The 16,949-nt window shown below is 39.7% G+C and overlaps 1 protein-coding gene across 2 annotated transcripts in view; it reads right to left on the reverse strand.

Moving 5' to 3' along the window:
- Positions 1-16,949, reverse strand: part of nipblb (NIPBL cohesin loading factor b) — a 64,610-nt gene that overhangs the window by 25,003 nt on the left and 22,658 nt on the right. For both annotated transcript variants that reach the window (XM_067433128.1, XM_067433127.1), the window contains exons 10-25: positions 14,161-16,236; positions 13,867-13,989; positions 8,698-8,886; positions 8,508-8,576; positions 8,340-8,429; positions 8,109-8,209; positions 7,897-7,983; positions 7,583-7,814; positions 6,477-6,628; positions 6,179-6,259; positions 5,992-6,092; positions 5,790-5,919; positions 3,267-3,349; positions 2,778-2,910; positions 2,523-2,666; positions 2,346-2,432 (exon numbers count right to left, since the gene is read on the reverse strand). In XM_067433128.1, the coding sequence (XP_067289229.1) occupies positions 2,346-2,432; positions 2,523-2,666; positions 2,778-2,910; positions 3,267-3,349; positions 5,790-5,919; positions 5,992-6,092; positions 6,179-6,259; positions 6,477-6,628; positions 7,583-7,814; positions 7,897-7,983; positions 8,109-8,209; positions 8,340-8,429; positions 8,508-8,576; positions 8,698-8,886; positions 13,867-13,989; positions 14,161-16,236 (3,878 nt within the window). The remainder of the gene's footprint in view (positions 1-2,345; positions 2,433-2,522; positions 2,667-2,777; positions 2,911-3,266; positions 3,350-5,789; positions 5,920-5,991; positions 6,093-6,178; positions 6,260-6,476; positions 6,629-7,582; positions 7,815-7,896; positions 7,984-8,108; positions 8,210-8,339; positions 8,430-8,507; positions 8,577-8,697; positions 8,887-13,866; positions 13,990-14,160; positions 16,237-16,949) is intronic.

The following is a 16,949-nucleotide window of genomic DNA, read 5'->3' on the forward strand; positions in this document are numbered from 1 at the left end:
TTTCACAGGCATACTTTGGAATTTTTACGGAGGTTGTAAGAGAAAAAAACACAAATGGCAGATTTTGTCGGCATTAAAATCACAGAGCAATTTACCTACCATTTTTTGGCTAACTCAGTGGTCCTCTGAGAAATCTAATCCCATCCTAATGCAAATGTCTGTGATTGCTAATGTTGTATTATCATAATGCTTCTCCTCGTGTTTTTTGACCTATCTGAGCTACCATTATAAGATACTCTAGATTTCTCTGCTCACTTACAGTCCGCCACTAATATTGGCTTGGTAAATATGAACAAAGGCGGCTGTGAAAATACATCTACATTGTTTATTCTTTTGATCTTTCATTAAAAAAAAAATATTAAAAAAAATTCTAAAATCTAACCTTTCATTTAAGTAAAACACTTGAAGGCAGGGAAAACTCACACTATAAAATGTTTTTCTCCAATGCCTGTTGGCCACAATTATTGGCACCATTAGAAATTCTATTGAGTACATTCTCAAATATATTCATTAATACTTACATTTTTTAGCACACCAGGGTGACTAAGAATATGTAAATGTCCAGCCATGACTACCTGTTCCATAGGAGTATAAATATGAGGAAACTCAAAGGGCAAATTTCCTCAATCATTCATTACAACAAGTAAAACCAAAGAATATGCTGATGTGCAGCAAAAGATTGTTGAGCAGCAAAAGATTTTTTAACTTCACGAAATAGAAAGTGTCTGTAATACAAGGGCTAAAGCATTGAAAATCCCTATTTCCACTATCAGGGCAATAATTAAGAAGTTCCAATCAACTAAAGACATTACAAATCTGTCTGGAAGAGGATGTGTGTCTATATCGTCCTAATGCACGGTTAGGAGGAGAGTTTGAACTACATCACAACAAGTTGTTTGGGAGGGTTCCAAGAAAAATCCTCCTCGCTCCTCCAAAAACAAACTCTAGCATGTTCAGTTGTTAGACACAACTGGAACCGGATTCTATGGTCAGGTGAAACAACAAAAAAAGCTTTTTAAAAGCACCCCATGCCCACAGTTAAATAAACTACTGGATCTTTTAAAGGGGGTATAATGCCATTTCATGCATTCTTTGTTTTTTACACTGTTAAATACTTGTATTCCCATGATAAACATGGCCAAAGTTTCTTTCCGAGTATGGGCTTATCTGACGTTAACAAGGGCGGAATTTCCCTGTACAGGCACTTTTCCTGGAAGGGCGCGCACACGTCGATCAGAGCGAGAGAGCAGAAGCACGCCCATCAACGCACTTTGCTCAGCTTTAGGCAAGACGTTGGCTGCGCTGCACAGGTCACAGGACATCACAAAAATCAACAATGTCACTAAAGAAATGTTTTTTGGTTGTCAGGGCAAGACAACCCTTTCCAAAGAACCTAGCGTTAAGGGGACAGTGGATGGAGTTTGTTTTTCGGGAGCAGCAAATAAGTTGCGCAAGTGTTGTTTGTTCCCTGCATTTCAGCGATGACTGTTTTATAAACAAGGCCCAGTTCAACTACGGATTTGCAGATCCTCTAACGCTGAAAGATGGAGCAGTCCCTGATAAATGTTCACGGTCATGTGTTGGAACTGCAGGCAGTGAGTAAAACTGCTTCAAATGTCTGTGTGCTGTTGGCTATCGGCGTGGAAGTACACCTCAAGTAAATAACACAAACTTATAGCTTGTGATTCTTTAGCTCTGCCCACACGATACTCCTAAAAAGCTAATAAATAGGCCGTGGTTGATTCTTCTACCAGGACAAAAAATGTGTCACTGAAAAGCACACAAAATAATGCTTCTGCCATAGTTTGCTGACCTGATCCTTCTAGAAAATGAGTGGGCTGAACGGAAAAGAAGCACCACCACGGATCTGGGAATCTGAAGAACCTGGAGAGAGTCGGTATGAAGGAATGGTCTCTGATCTTTTGCCAGGTGTTCTCCAAACTCATCATCAAAAGGGGTTGCAATAATTAGGTGCCAATAATTGTGGATAACATGAACTACAGAATTTTTATTTATTTAATAATGATATTTTCCCCCACCTTCAATTATTTTACTTCAATAAAAGGTTGTGACTTTTTTTAATGAAAGACCAAAAGAATAAACCATGCAGATTTATTTTTACACCTGGCTTTCCCCATATTTACCTATATTTTGCCAATATTAGTGGCTTTCTGTAACACCAACATGCATTAAAAAAACAACAACAACAACAACTCTGTAACAAACACAGAGATGTTAGTCCTGTCCACATTTGTCCATGAAATCAAACGGGTGATAAGAATCATAATTCAAATGCCGTTTCGGAAAGTTTTTGGTTGATGTTTTTTTTAGCTAAATTTTCTCACCAATAGAGACGGGTCAGTCTCCACATTCTCATTCAGGTAATTCAGCAAAGCCTTCTGCAACTGCTGAATCTCGTCACTGCCTGAGCTCTGTAAAAACAAAAAACAACATCAGTTTCATTCAGACCAGGAGGGATTCACCCATGTGATGCACAGATGGCATCAGACTCTGCTGTTTACCTCTCCGAGGATGCGGTTGATGGAACGCTGGTCCATTTTACTGGTGACAGCATCTTTGCGAAGACGTGCGGCCACTGTGCCCAGATAATCCAAAGAGGCCACCCTCAGAGCCATTTCTGTCTGCTTATTACTGAACTGGTGAACCTACCGAGAGAATCCAGGACTTCATGTGAGTTTGCAAGTGATGTAACTGGACAAATTGCAACTGCCAAAGGCTGTTACATTCTACCTCTGAAATATTAATCTGAAACTCACCAGAAGTCTTCCCAGAAGGCTGAGCAGTAGCTCTGCAGCTGGCCAATCAGGTTTATTCACCGTGGACAGTAGATCCTGAACAAAGTTCTCAAAGAGTGGCCTGTAGTCATCCTCACCTTGCTTACTACCACACCTTAAATAAAAAAATAAAAAGACAAATGAAACAATTTCAACATTTCTTTAAATTTCTTCATGAAAAAATCTATTATGTAGCTAATAGAGCATGTGCTGCTTGAAACTGTGATGTAATGTTATTAAGTATTGTCCATCAAATACACAATAGAATAAATACATAAATAATAATAAATACATTTCCAGAAAGACTACATACTCAGCTTAAGTATGCCACGGTATGTAGAAAAAAAGACATACTTTACTAATTCTAGAACGACACTGTTTAAATATAAATGACTTCCTTAGAGTTAATTGTTTACCCAATATAAATAGGTTGAGGTGTGTTGCTGGAATGATGTTGGTGGCTTTTCTTACTTTTTGAGGAAAACCGAGAGGAAGTTTTGGGCTGTCCTCATTGCAGTCTCATATGAGTTTGTGATCAGTACATCCTGATCAACCTAAAAAAAAATATATATAAATATTTTTTAATAACTGTATAAAATATGCACTGTATAAAAGAAACATTCTAGGAAAGCACTTTCTTAACAAAAAGACTCACAATCACATTTCATATTATGACAGCTATTTCAGCATGTAGCTTTTTAGCTAAGATTAAAAACCAAAAACTCAAAAAGATTCAGTTGACATCAGAGGAATAAATTACATTTTAAAATATATTAAAATAGAAGATTTTTTTTAAATCCTATTATTTCACATTACATTCTGTATTTTTGATTAAATGAATGCAGCATTGGTTGGTACACCCAAAAAGGAAATTTATGTCATTAATGACTCACCCTAATGTCGTTCCACACCCATAAGACCTCCGTTCATCTTTGGAACACAGTTTAAGATATTTTATATTTAGTCCAAGAGTGTATGCACACTATACTGTCTATGTCCAGAGAGACAAAAAGCAAAAAAATGATAAAAGCATCATCAAAGTAGTCCATATGTGGTTTAGTTAGTTGATTATTTGGTTATTTAGTCTCTTGAAGCCTTGAAAATACATTTTGACCCAAAAATAACATTTTATTTATTTTTATTAACTTTATTTAGTATAGTCTTTTCAATGTATCTTCGATGCTTCAAGAGATTTTAATTAACTAACTGATGTCACATATGGACTACTTTGATGATGTTTTTATTACCTTTTTGGACATGGACAGTATAGTGTGCATAAACTTGCATTGGCTCTCGGACTAAATATAAAAAATATTATAACTGTGGTCCAGATGATGAATGGAGGTCTTACGGGTGTGGAACGACATTAGGGTGAATCATTAATTACATAAATTATATTTTTGGGTGAACTAACCCTTTAACGTAGGAGACTTCTTTAAAAGAAAAATCATTTTCAAAATTGTGATAATCAAACTTTCCTCAGGATTCAGGGACTTTGGGGTGGTACTCAGTGCGTTTCAACCGCAGGAACCGGGGTCTAAATTAAGCTCCGGGTAAATATTTACCCCTGCAAACGGCCCTGCTCGCGAGGTAGTACTTTTTCAAAGTTCAGAGAACTTTCGAGGGTGGGACTTGGGCGCTGAACATGCTGATTGGTTACGCTCACGAAGCCTTTTATTTCAACAGGCATTTTTAAAAGTCTTTTGTGAGGTTCGTTCTGCATTCAGTAAATATCAGTCTTGCTCTTTCTGTCTGATGGCTCGCGCTCGTCTCAGCCATCTCACGGTCAATGTCCGAAATAGCTGATAATAACATACTTTTGTCGTTTTAAATCTAGCTTTACGAGCTTTCAGAACACGCTAGTGCTTTCCGCCGTTTTGTTGATCACCTCTTTAGTAAACCAATACATAACCAGCAAAAGCAGCACAGCTTGAATCTCTTCCATACTTGTTATTAATTTCACCATGTAAACGACCTGACTCGATTACTTTTGAGATTGTGTAGATGACGTTCCCGCGCTCACACCAGGTTATAATGTTGAAAGCTAATTTTTCTGAGGGGTTAACTTTTGATTGCGTATGAAGTTATGAAGATAATGTTGGAATAATGGCACAGACATAACCTGGCTACACCCTCTCATCTTGGCAGTTTAACTGCGCCTGACAAGATTTTTTATTTTTTTTTGGAGATGATTTTAACACTTTACAACAAATAAAAAGCTTATATAGTACCGTATTAGTCCTGGTGGCTGTTAAGAGTTGCTATGGCTACAGTTTACACATTCCAGTTGGGGGAGAAGACAGCGTCGACATTTTTGATGCAGCAGACAAACTGCATGTCACAAAATGATTGCGATTGAAAGTCAGCACATGTAAACACCAGCTCGGTTTAGATAACGTCTCATGTAAACAGTCCACTAAATCTTTCAATCGGGATGATTTTAATAGGAATGACAAAAAAAAGTGTGCATGTAAACATGGCTAGTGTCGCTAAAAATGATTACTGTCCGCCCCTGACTGAAAGGAGCATTCGCCCACAGTCCTACATCAATGGACTAATTAGCCTAATCTTCACGGTACTTTAGACTGTAGTGGAAAAAACAGAGTAAAAAAAAATTCCTGGTACAAAATGTTCCGGGTAATTTTGGTGGATAAATTAGGGCTAAAGTGTGTCTTCTTTGTGTGACAACCGCCACATGCTAGAAGGAAGAACAAGATATGCTGTATGTCATCCGTTGTTGTTTAACTGTCACTTTCTTCGCGTAAGAATGACATTGATGGATACACCACCCCTCTCATAAGCGTGCTGTTGCTGGTGGAAACGCAAGTTTTATATTCTGAATAAATAATTTTAGAATGGTTTTCAAAAATGTTTTTAATGGACTGTAGAAGTTTTCGGTGAACATCAGGGTGTAAAAACAGCAGTCCAATTTTAATCCCATTAAAGAAAGTGCAACATTCTAAAGTTAAGCAAAATGTTAAGATCAGCTGTTACCTTTCTGTCATTATCATCATCCGAGTCCTTATCAGAAGGCAGATGGACCACACACTGAATGAGCTGCAGAACCAGTGCCGTCACCATTTGAATGTACATGGGCTCCCCATCCACATCACTGCTGTTCAGTCTGAACACACAATATAGTCAATACACATGCTCAAAACTTGCCCTTACAGGTAGACTGGACTGTAGCAGATACCTGAAATTTCTTAAGTTTCTCTTGCTGGTTGGCAGTCTGGCGAGAGAGGTGAAGATCTCCTCCAGGATCAGCTGCCTGTGCTTCTCGTATCTAGAGAACACCTGGGAATTTCACAAAATAACATTTTTAGACACAGTTAGCACAGGAAAGCATAGTATAAAGAAATCTGACCAGCACTGGTACTTACAGCTGTAACTAGTTTAATGGCACAGAGCTGCAGTTCACTCACATTCTCAACAAAGAATGGAGTGATACCCAGAGACGAGATCTGTATGGAGAGAGATACAAGTGCAGATTTTATAATTTTGCAAATGGAAATGTTAATTTTGGAGTCAGCCTGAAATGGAAATGGACTACAATTATGTTCTAAATGCATCCATCTCATCTTATTCTGCTCAATTCATTGGTACATGAAATGTTTGTCTTCGTAATGTCATGGGACAGAAAAAAAAGGAAGAAGCAGCAATCATGAATCAGACTCTCACCTGAAGGATGGTTGTGTCAGTCAACAACTGAATCTCCAGAAGTTCAGACAGGTTACTGATAACATCACAAACTTTGTTGTAGAGCATGACAGTAACTCTCTGTTTGTGCGTTGAGCACTTCGCTCGCTTGGCTTTTGAGCTTAGTGTTCCACCTGAAATGGAGCAAGAATGAAATTGTATAAATGAATGAGTATAATTTAGAAAAGCTCACAAATACATCACAACTCATGCGTGTTGTGTTGACATGAGAGCAGATTTGAACACGCATTGGAATTTCATATTTGGTAAATAAAGCGGTAAAATATGTTTTTTTTTGCATAAACAAAGCACCGGTTCCGCTTCATAAAATTGAGATTAAACCAGGTTTTAGCCATTAAATATAGCTATTCAACTTGACAGTATAATTGAAAGCTATCAATTTAAATATTTAATAGACTTTAAAAAAATATAACTTTTAATTTAAGTGAACAATCTTAACATAAAACCATTTTATTGTCACATTTAGCTGTGCCTTTAATAAATCAGGGCTCAACGCTAAGGTTTTTTCTACTGGTCAAGTGAGGCCGGTTTAGATTTTTACCTGCACTGCTGAAATGCACAAAAAAATTATTGATTAATTGTTTATGAACCATGTAACCTAGTAAACAATGCTTTAAGATTTTCGGGAAGGTCTAACAGGTAAATATATAGAAATTGAATAAATCAAACACTGCACAGTTTTCACTGCATAAATTATAAATTGAATATAGATTAATCCTCGATTTTCTCTTTGTCATTTGTTCTTTGATAAACATTAATGACACTGACAGCAGCAGGTTTATTAGGCTACTACCACATGTTAGTTTATTTAAGGCTGTGCTTACGAGGACACTCGACAAAATGGGACTTTTGACATAATTGAGCGCATTTTTGTTCATTCAAGCATGAAAGAACTTAATGCTGAATGTCTGAAGTAGCATCCCTCAGATTAACACACTTCACACAGGTCATAGCTCAGGCTGGAAAATACGGAAATTTTTATAAATACGGGAAATTCCCAAAACTGAAGTTAGGATGGAATAGAAAGGATATTTTAGGTTAGGACACTGTCGAGGTGTAGCACTGACCGCCATGAGGGTTCACCCTGTAGACGGGGTCATACTGTGGGTACAGTGTGTTCTGTAGATGAAACTTGGCGTACTGCACGACCCTCTCAATAACATCCTCAATGTAAACGGCCTTCGGCATTCGTGCTGAGGTCATGATGTTAAGAGCCGTCAGAGAAGCATCAGCAGATTTGGTGACACGTTCCATGATGAGGTCACGCCACAACCGTTCCTCGTCGTCCCTGTCGTTGCCCTGAAATCACAAGGACAGAGAACCTGTCAGAGAGATTTGACGGCAAAGCCATTCTGCCAGTAGAAACTACAATGATACTTACATGATTCATGAGGGTGGAGAGCTTCGCACCATCCTGAATGTTTTTTTCCAAAATACTCTGGACTTTCACCATCTTATCAGATGGAATCTAATGATAAAAGCAATTAGCATTAAAAGATGAGGTAAAAAAAAACTTTGCTTTGGTATTTATGATGTCTCCGGTCTCTTAAAACTGGTCTGTCTCACTGTTAGCACAGGCAATCCTGTACCCACCTTATGCATGATGCCCATGGCCTTTATTTTGGCTGATTCACTGCTTAATTCTGAGAGCTGGTGTTTTCCGAGCAGCAATTCCTGAGGAATCTCATCATCATCTGCCGGTGCAGAAAAGTTCATTAAATCAATTACTGTCAAACTTGCAGAAGCATTCCAGTACAACAAAATCTCAAATAATTTGAACTTTCAATGTCAAATGTAATAATTTCTCCAAATTTGCACTTTTACCTAATGATGTCAAGTCCACATCTTCAAGGTTTTCAAGAATGTTGTCGACACTGGTGGAAAATCTTTTAAACGTGGAGGAGTCCATCATTTCTGAGAAGAAAACGGTTGATTAATAAAGATCTTAGCATCTCAGATCATTTATAGCTTCATTAAAAAAATGTAACGTACCATCCTGAGTCAGTTTGGGCTCGTAGGCTTTCCTCTTTTTCTGCTTATCCTTCTTCAACTTTCTGGCAACTGGTTTTGAAAGATGTCAATGGTCAGAGTTATTTGATTTTCAAACTTTAACCCATTTGAGCAACAAAACTTCCAACATTGAAAACATAATAAATGCTAACGCATCTAACCGGTCACTTACGGTCACTCAGGCTGGGAGGGGGTGAGTCTTCATCAGAGTCCCCGGAGCTGCATTCTCTGTATCTACTGCCTGAACTTCTCCGACTGTCGTGGTGACCCCCACTCCGCCGGTGATCTCCAGAACCCCTCCGTTCCTTTTCTTCAAATTCCCAAGTTCGGTCTCGGTCCTTTTTCGACCGCTTTGGGGCCACTAAAAGCCAGGAATAAAGAAAAAAATTATGGAAATGCATAGCTCTATAATATCTACAAACTTCCCAACTCAAACAATTAAGCAGAGAGGACATTTTTATTCAGGAGAACAATTGCTGACAGCCAGACAAACGGTCAAGGATTTTGATGCAGACACAGGCTTGCTTATTCATCAAGATTCTTATCAAGAGTTTTATTCTGGACTAATGTAAAAGTTTTTTTTCAGTTGAAACAATAATGATAAAACCCTGGTTTCTAAAGCTGGGCTCACACTAGAGGAGTTAACTAGTAAAATCTGGTGGCATCACTCACATAAGAAGTAGAGATGTTCCGATACCCTTTTTCCCTTCCCGATAACGATTCCAATACCTGGGGTCAGGGTATCGGCCGATACCAAGTACTAATCAGATACCCGTGTGTGTATCTGTATATACAGCTGTATATACCACTAGCCCTGTGGCTGGTGGATGCCCAATTTTAACATCCACTTATATTTTTTACCAGCCACTTTAGCATTCGCATAGTATGGGGTGAATTAGGGTCGATGGGGAAACTTTTTTCCAAGGCATTTTGAATGGCAGAATCAGAATCATTACACACAAATGTAGCCTTTATCTCAAACTGCCTGTCAACGTGCAAAATGGCTACAAATTTAATGTCAGAGCAAGAACAAAATGTATTAAACTTAAACAAAATGCTCAGGAGTCAGGATTAGTCTAATGCAGGTTAAACTCACAGCACATGCAGTGATGGAGCGCAGCATTCTGGACAGAACCGCCGATCATGAGCTGCTCACGTTAACAGTTCTCTTTGCTTTCTTTCCGATTCGAATGGTTTCATAATCGTTTAAAACAGGACATTCAAGCTTTCTATACACATATTTCTCATGTCTGTGAGAAGTAGCCTATACACTTTGTTTCAGATTATTTACGAGACACGCTCCAGTTCATGTGCAATGAAGGTGATCGCTCCCGCACCTTCGTGTCACGATTATTGCCTTCAATAGTCGATTTGCTTTTTATTTATTAAATACAGGCAATTGGTTGATGAAACACAGATTAAAATTAAGATAAAATTTATAATAAACTAAATTTACTGGACAAAGTAGTTTGCTACTGGATAATCTAAAGCGTCACAACTTGTATCTCGCTACTGCCCAACACTAGCTGTATGGCAGTGCACTTGATTTGAGACCTGGATGACTTGTGGTCTTTTATTACCTCTAAATTAAGGTTAGTTGTTCCTGTAATGAACAAAATGTTTGCATTTTCTGATGACAGTTATGTTTGACAGTAGCCGCGGTTTCATTTTGTTATCAAACTAAAACAGATTTTTCCAATCGTCAATTACAGGAGGCAGTATCTGCCGATCCGATTACCGATACCGATCTATTTGAAGCCTTCTTTTTATAATGTAGAATTATTTATAGGGAATTTTACAGACATTCATTCAGAACCAGACATTTATTTCTGGAAATGGGGGAATTCCCCCTTAGATTCCTCTTGTCATATAAATATATATAATTATCTCACCTAAATCTTTGATCATGCAGTGCATTTTTGTTTTTAAAGACAAATTTTCAGGTAGGTCTAACATTATTGAGGTAAGAAATACTAAAGAAATTTAATAAGGAATAAAATATAAATTAATATTGGTCTTACCTGAATAAATTAAATTAGATTAATCCTTAAGCCGGCTTCACACTGCATGCGTAAGCAGGGCGTAGGCAGCGCCGAAGCAGCGCGTGTGTAAAGCAGTAGCAGCGCGCGCACTTTTTGCTTTCACACAGGCAGCGTTTGTCGCACGCAGTTGTCACGTGCAGTTGTGTACAGAGTACTCTATAATGGAGTACTCTATACAAAGCAAAGATTTATCATGAAGCTAATTTTATATTTAAAAATCATTTCACTTGTTTCTGATGTTTTTTTATTTCGTTTAGTGCGAGTTTTTGATAGAAGAAAGGCCATCGCACTATATGTCCATGAAAAGCACACTGCTAAAAAGAGAAACTTCAGGAAATTGTCTTGAAATATTGGATAGGCATCAAATTTACATTCATTACCCATCATAAACCTCTTAAAGATAATTCATAAATGACTGTAATAACTAAGAGGAAACTTCTTAATGATATATTGTAGGCTAAATGAGCAAATTATCTAAAAACGTTTTTTTTTTTTTTTAAATGACAAAATAACGCACATCATAGTCTATCTACATTTCTATACTGTATGTGTGCTATATTAATATATGTATATTCTATTTACCTATCCATATTTAGTTGTTCGTTCGTGAGACAACGAAAGATTGTCAAAAAATTGTAATATGACATACCATCAGCACCAAGAGCCGCTCACACTCACCAACTTCCTCGCATGCTTTTTCCTTCACTTGCAAGTCTCTATAAATTGTCTCTATAAATTGCAAATTGTGTGGATCATAGAGAACTGTGTGCTTCTCAACCTTCACGATGAGACAAGTGTCATGTCTTTCCAGGTGCATTCTGAAGAACACTGCCTTTGACACCACGTGCTTTTGTTTAACGTTTCTGTTTTTATGCCAGCATATAGTTATAATATATATACATAATTTAATTCATATTTAATTTAAGCTAAACTGGCATACATTATTTAAAATTAGTTTTGTAGTTCAGGCAAAAACTTATGGCAGTGACTTCGGTTTTTGTGTAGAACTTTTTTTTTCCACAGGGCCGGATGTCATATGGTGACTGAGAAACACACGGAACACTTCACTAAATTATTTCATGGTTAAATGTGTTATTTTTCATGCTAACCAGGTTAATTTTGATCAGAACAATGTACTGTGGCTTTAATTCATCGTGAGCAGTGCGTCAAAAATAGAGCCGGCGCCGAAACGATCGCAACACTGACGCTTCTGCTCTGCTCCTGCTTTGCGCCGCTGCGCTGCCTCTGCTGCCGGTGTGAATGCACTCATCTGTTAACATGAGCGCCGAAAAAAATATGCGCTGCTTACGCCCTGCTTACGCGTGCAGTGTGAAGCCGGCGTTACACTTTAGGCTGCAAAAGTTAGTCATTCAAGAGCAGTGAGTGTCATTAAGGTTAATCAAACAACACAAGACAAAGAGAAACTCAGAGACAGCAGCAGTTCATTGCTATCACTTTAAGAGCGAATACACGCAGTTACACATATTACTGCATGCGGTTACATGCAGTTACAGAAATGTTAACGTTCACTCGCGAGTCAGGACGGGGTTCACGTGCATACTCTTCTATGGTAATTTAGTACATACATATGTATCTATTTGACCATTACAGCGCAATTTGTAATCACGAACTTGTGAGATGGTGTGTTTGTGTTTGTGTTGCGGTCTCTTCTTGGAGAGCGTGCAAATGCTGAGCAGTTTGGCTGCTAGACTTAATCATATTTATATGAATGAATGAATGAATGAGGCATTTATATAGCCCTTTCATATGTACTACTGTACACCCAAAGCGCTTCAAACTCATGTCAGGGGTCTCTCCTCAACCACCACCAGTGTGCAGCATCCACTTGGATTATGTGACGGCAGCCAGAGTACAACGGCGCCAGTGCGCTTCTACACACACCAGCGATAGGTGGAGAGGAGAGAGGGTGATAGAGCCAATTCAGTGGATGGGGATTATTAGGAGGCCATGATTGGTAAGGGCCAATCAAGGGAATTACACCCCTTATACCGGGGTTACACCCCTACTCTTTTACGAGAAGTGCCATGGGATTTTTAATGACCACAGAGAGTCAGGACCTCGGTTTAACATCTCATTCGAAGGATATATGGATATATATATATATGGATATATATATATATATATATATATATATATATATATATATATATATATATATGGATATATATATATATATATATATATATATATATATTAGACACCGCTGATCAATCATCTCAAAGCGATTATCGACCAATTGAGATCGGTTGCCGATCAATTGGAGCATCCCTATTGTAACCTACTCGTATAGCAATGTTATACAACCCACCCTCCACTGTGGCTGGTATACACGGCAAAGTCACCCGCCACATTGAAAAAGTACCCATTGTCTGGTGCTAATTTCCCACCCTGGTGTGCTTCAGGCTTATCCCTTAATAAAACATTAACAAATACAGACAGTGAACTACTGTATTTTTCTTAAGCAAAAAAGAACTTCAAATGCAGCCACAAATCTAACACTGCAAACTTCTTCAAACATAAGAAGAACCGTGCAGCAGTTAGGCAAAGCTAGCGGTCATTTTATTAACTAATAGTCTTGTTTATTAATTATGGTATCAGATTGAGTATTCAATTATTGAGTAGTCGCCGATACCGATGCCAGAATTTGTTGTTACTAGTATAGGAATCGGAACAACTCGAATAAGAGAATCTTCACAGATTTTATTTTCTCAAATCTCAAACATGCACACACTACAAGATTTTAACTTTTTTGCGCATCACGCACTACACAATGATATTAAGATTATCATGCCAGTACAAGCACCTCACATAATTTCATGGGGAAGCAGATGCAAACATGTAAGGAGTAGATCGTCATTGATGTCTCAAAAGGTAATATTTTACATTTGCTAGTAGCTTTCTACACTCACCCGTTATGTAAAAAAAAACAACTAAGTGGTTTCTCCTCAGATTTTATCCTTTGTCCATACAGTTGTCATGTTTTCCTCCACTGTTCACACAGCAGCTTGTTTCACGGTTGCAATTTCAAAAGTGCTCTTATTCACTATTGTGAAAGAACTGACATAATCATCTCGATTTAAAATTCTAATTTTAAACATGTTTGATATGAGCCGGGTAGACTCGATTTGTGTGAGATCAGATTGGGAGGTAAGATTCAATCTATGAATGCCTCACATTACCAGATAATCTGCGCCGAAATCGGAACTGATCGATTCTTGGGAGGGGAAAATCAGGGATAAATCGGCCTAAAACTCTTATAGTGTGGAACTGTTACTTACGTTCTACAGAGCTGCTATCATCATCTGAGCTGACTTCGGCATACTTGGGCTTGTCATTAGTGGCGCTGCGTCTGCGTTTATTCATTTTCACCCTCTCACACAGTGGCATACGGGAATCCATTTCTGGCAGGACATGATGAAGTTCCATAAACATTAAATCATCAAATCCCTCTACAGAGAGGGCAACTCAAAATCTTCCAATGCATATTCAGACAGTCTGTCAAATCTGTGTACGAAGAACTAAACACTCTCCAGTCATGAAAAAGCAAGAAAACAATGGTCATAGGGACCTACCTCGGAATGATTTGCCATAAGATGACTTGCTCTTGCTTGATTTAGAACTGCGTGAATTACTGATCAACTTCTGGACCTCATCAATGGAAAGTTTCTTCAGAACCACAACAGGTTTGGCACCCTTATTGAGGTCCTCCACCAGGTCCAATTTTTCTAATTTCACACATGGCTCGGAAAACAGCTCTCTTCGGACTTCCTGCATCACATTACCATCTTTGTCCCGTTTTAACTTGGGAATGACAAAATTCTTTAATGCACCTGATTTGCCCCCCAGTAGGTAGTTGGGAAATTCTGCGGTTTTACTGTCTGAAGATGGAGGCTTGTGTCCATCGAGTCGGTTTTTGTTGTCGCCGTTCCGTTTCTCATCTTTATTGTTGGAAGTTTTGTGGACTGACCGGTCAGGTTTTGTTCTGGATTCTGCTCCACTACGGGGTTCCTGCTTTACTCGAGGACTGTCAGGGCGCGTTCGTTGCTCAGGAGAACGTTTGTCCCGGTGCTCTGTTGATTCTGTGTGGCGTTTCTTTTCTTGGTCTCTATCCCTGTCCCGAACCCTATCCCGATCTTTCTCCCGTTCCTTGTCCCGATCTTTCTCCAGTTCCTTGTCCTGATCTTTCTCTCGTTCTCTGCCCCGATCTTTGACCCGTTCCTTGTCCCGATCTTTCTCCCGCACCTTGTCCCGATCTTTCTCCCGCACCTTGTCCCGGTCTTTCACCCGCACCTTGCCCCGGTCTTTCTCCCGCACCTTGTCCCGGTCTTTTTCCCGCACCTTGTCCCGAACTTTTTCTCTGTCCTTGTCCCGATCTTTTTCCAGGTCCTTGCTCCGATCTTTCTCCAGGTCCTTGCTTCGATCTTTCTCCAGGTCTTTGCTCCGATCTTTCTCCAGGTCCTTGCTCCGATCTTTCTCCAGGTCTTTGCTCCGATCTTTCTCCAGGTCCTTGCTCCGATCTTTCTCCAGGTCCTTGCTCCGATCTTTCTCCAGGTCCTTGCTCCGATCTTTCTCCAGGTCCTTGCTCCGATCTTTCTCCAGGTCCTTGCTCCGATCTTTCTCCAGGTCCTTGCTCCGATCTTTCTCCAGGTCCTTGCTCCGATCTTTCTCCAGGTCCTTGCTCCGATCTTTCTCCAGGTCCTTGCTCCGATCTTTCTCCAGGTCCTTGCTCCGATCTTTCTCCAGGTCCTTGGTCCGATCTTTCTCCAGGTCTTTGCTCCGATCTTTATCTAGGTCTTTGCTCCGATCTTTATCCCGCACTTTGTTCCGCACTTTCTCTCGCTCCTTGTCCCGATCTTTCTCCAGTTCCTTGTTCCGATTTTTTTCCAGTTCCTTGTTCCGATCTTTTTCCAGTTCCTTCTCTTGATCTTTCTCCCGCTCCTTGCCCCCATCTTTTTCCTGGTCTAGATCCCGGTCTCGGTTGTGCTCTACCCGGTTGGATTTAGATGCGTCTCCTCGACGGACTTTAGAGCCTTCACTGTCTCGATCTCTGTGTCTTTCTTCTTTGCTCTCTCGAGTTGACTCCAATCGTCCTTCGTGTTTTCGGGAAGTTTCGTGACCTTTTCCCTCAGACCTCACTTTGTCAGCCTTTCCGTCATGTCTGTGCTTCGAGAGATCTGATCTCTTTTCTGAACTCACTTTGTTTGAGATCTCCCGGCGGTTCTCATGCTTGTGTTTGGGAGTCTCTGGTCGTCCATCTGAAGCGGTTTTCTGTGGTGTGGTTTCCACTCGTTGCTTGATGACCTCTGGCCGACTGTCTACTGTCTTCTGCACCTCTCCATCTGTCTTTGATTTGAGTCTCAAGACCCCGGTCGATTCAGAGCCTTCCTCTGGCCAGCGCTGGGCCTCTGTTGCAGGTACAGGACAGGAGTCCACTGGCCCTTCCACCCTGCCTGCTTGCTGCAGGTCAATACTGACCATCAAGGCCGGCCGACTGGCTCCATTGCTAGCAGCGCAAGCCTCTTGAGGTACCAATTTGTTCCCAGCTGTGCATCCACCACCCACGCCAGGTGTTCCAGAAGCTCCCGCGGTGCCAGCAGCTCCTGGTTCCTGAGGGTACGAATCCTGTTTTCTCTTCTTCAGAGGTTTATCTGTAGAGTTACAATTCCACATGTAAGAAACTGTGTATATGGACACTTTCATCAATAATTTTGAGTGGTGTTTGCCAGTGCAAAACTCGCTGGCTCAATGCTAGGGGTTTCTGTGGTTGCCAGGACACTGCTATGTTAAGTGTCAGAGTGCAGATGTTAAATTATTATGAATGGTTATTAGCTACAATGTAGTTCCAATGGCACTGCTATGTAGTTAAGCAGTTTGGTTATTAAAATGTTAATATGCTGTCATTAGGATGATCTGGGTAGTTTCCAGGGCCCTACTTTTTTTATTGATAATGTGTTCTGATTGGTTACTAGCATGTTGCTAACAATTTCTGGATGATTGCCAGGGTAACTGCTTTGCAGATGCTAAAGTAAGGAGTTGTTATATTACAGTGTTGTTACTCGAATGTTCTGGGTGGTTGCCATGTGACCACCAAAGTTTAGCCAACTGAAAACACCAGCACTATTCTGAAATCACTTAGGTTTTTTCAGTTGAGATGCTTTGGTTGCTATATGGAATATCTGCCGAAGTGTTAGAAGTATCTGATATTCGCAGACTGTTTGCTTTTGAATATGGTATATGGCAAAAAAAAGTATTTGATCTGGCTCGTTTTAAAAAAAATTGTTTCGTCGTTGTGGGTTTTGTTGTCTGTTGCTGCTGGACAAGCAGGATGTGACGGTTGGTTGGTGTGGTATTTGCTACTGTG

Source organism: Pseudorasbora parva, chromosome 23, assembly GCF_024679245.1.
Source record: "Pseudorasbora parva isolate DD20220531a chromosome 23, ASM2467924v1, whole genome shotgun sequence".
NCBI classification, from domain to species: Eukaryota; Metazoa; Chordata; class Actinopteri; order Cypriniformes; family Gobionidae; genus Pseudorasbora; species Pseudorasbora parva.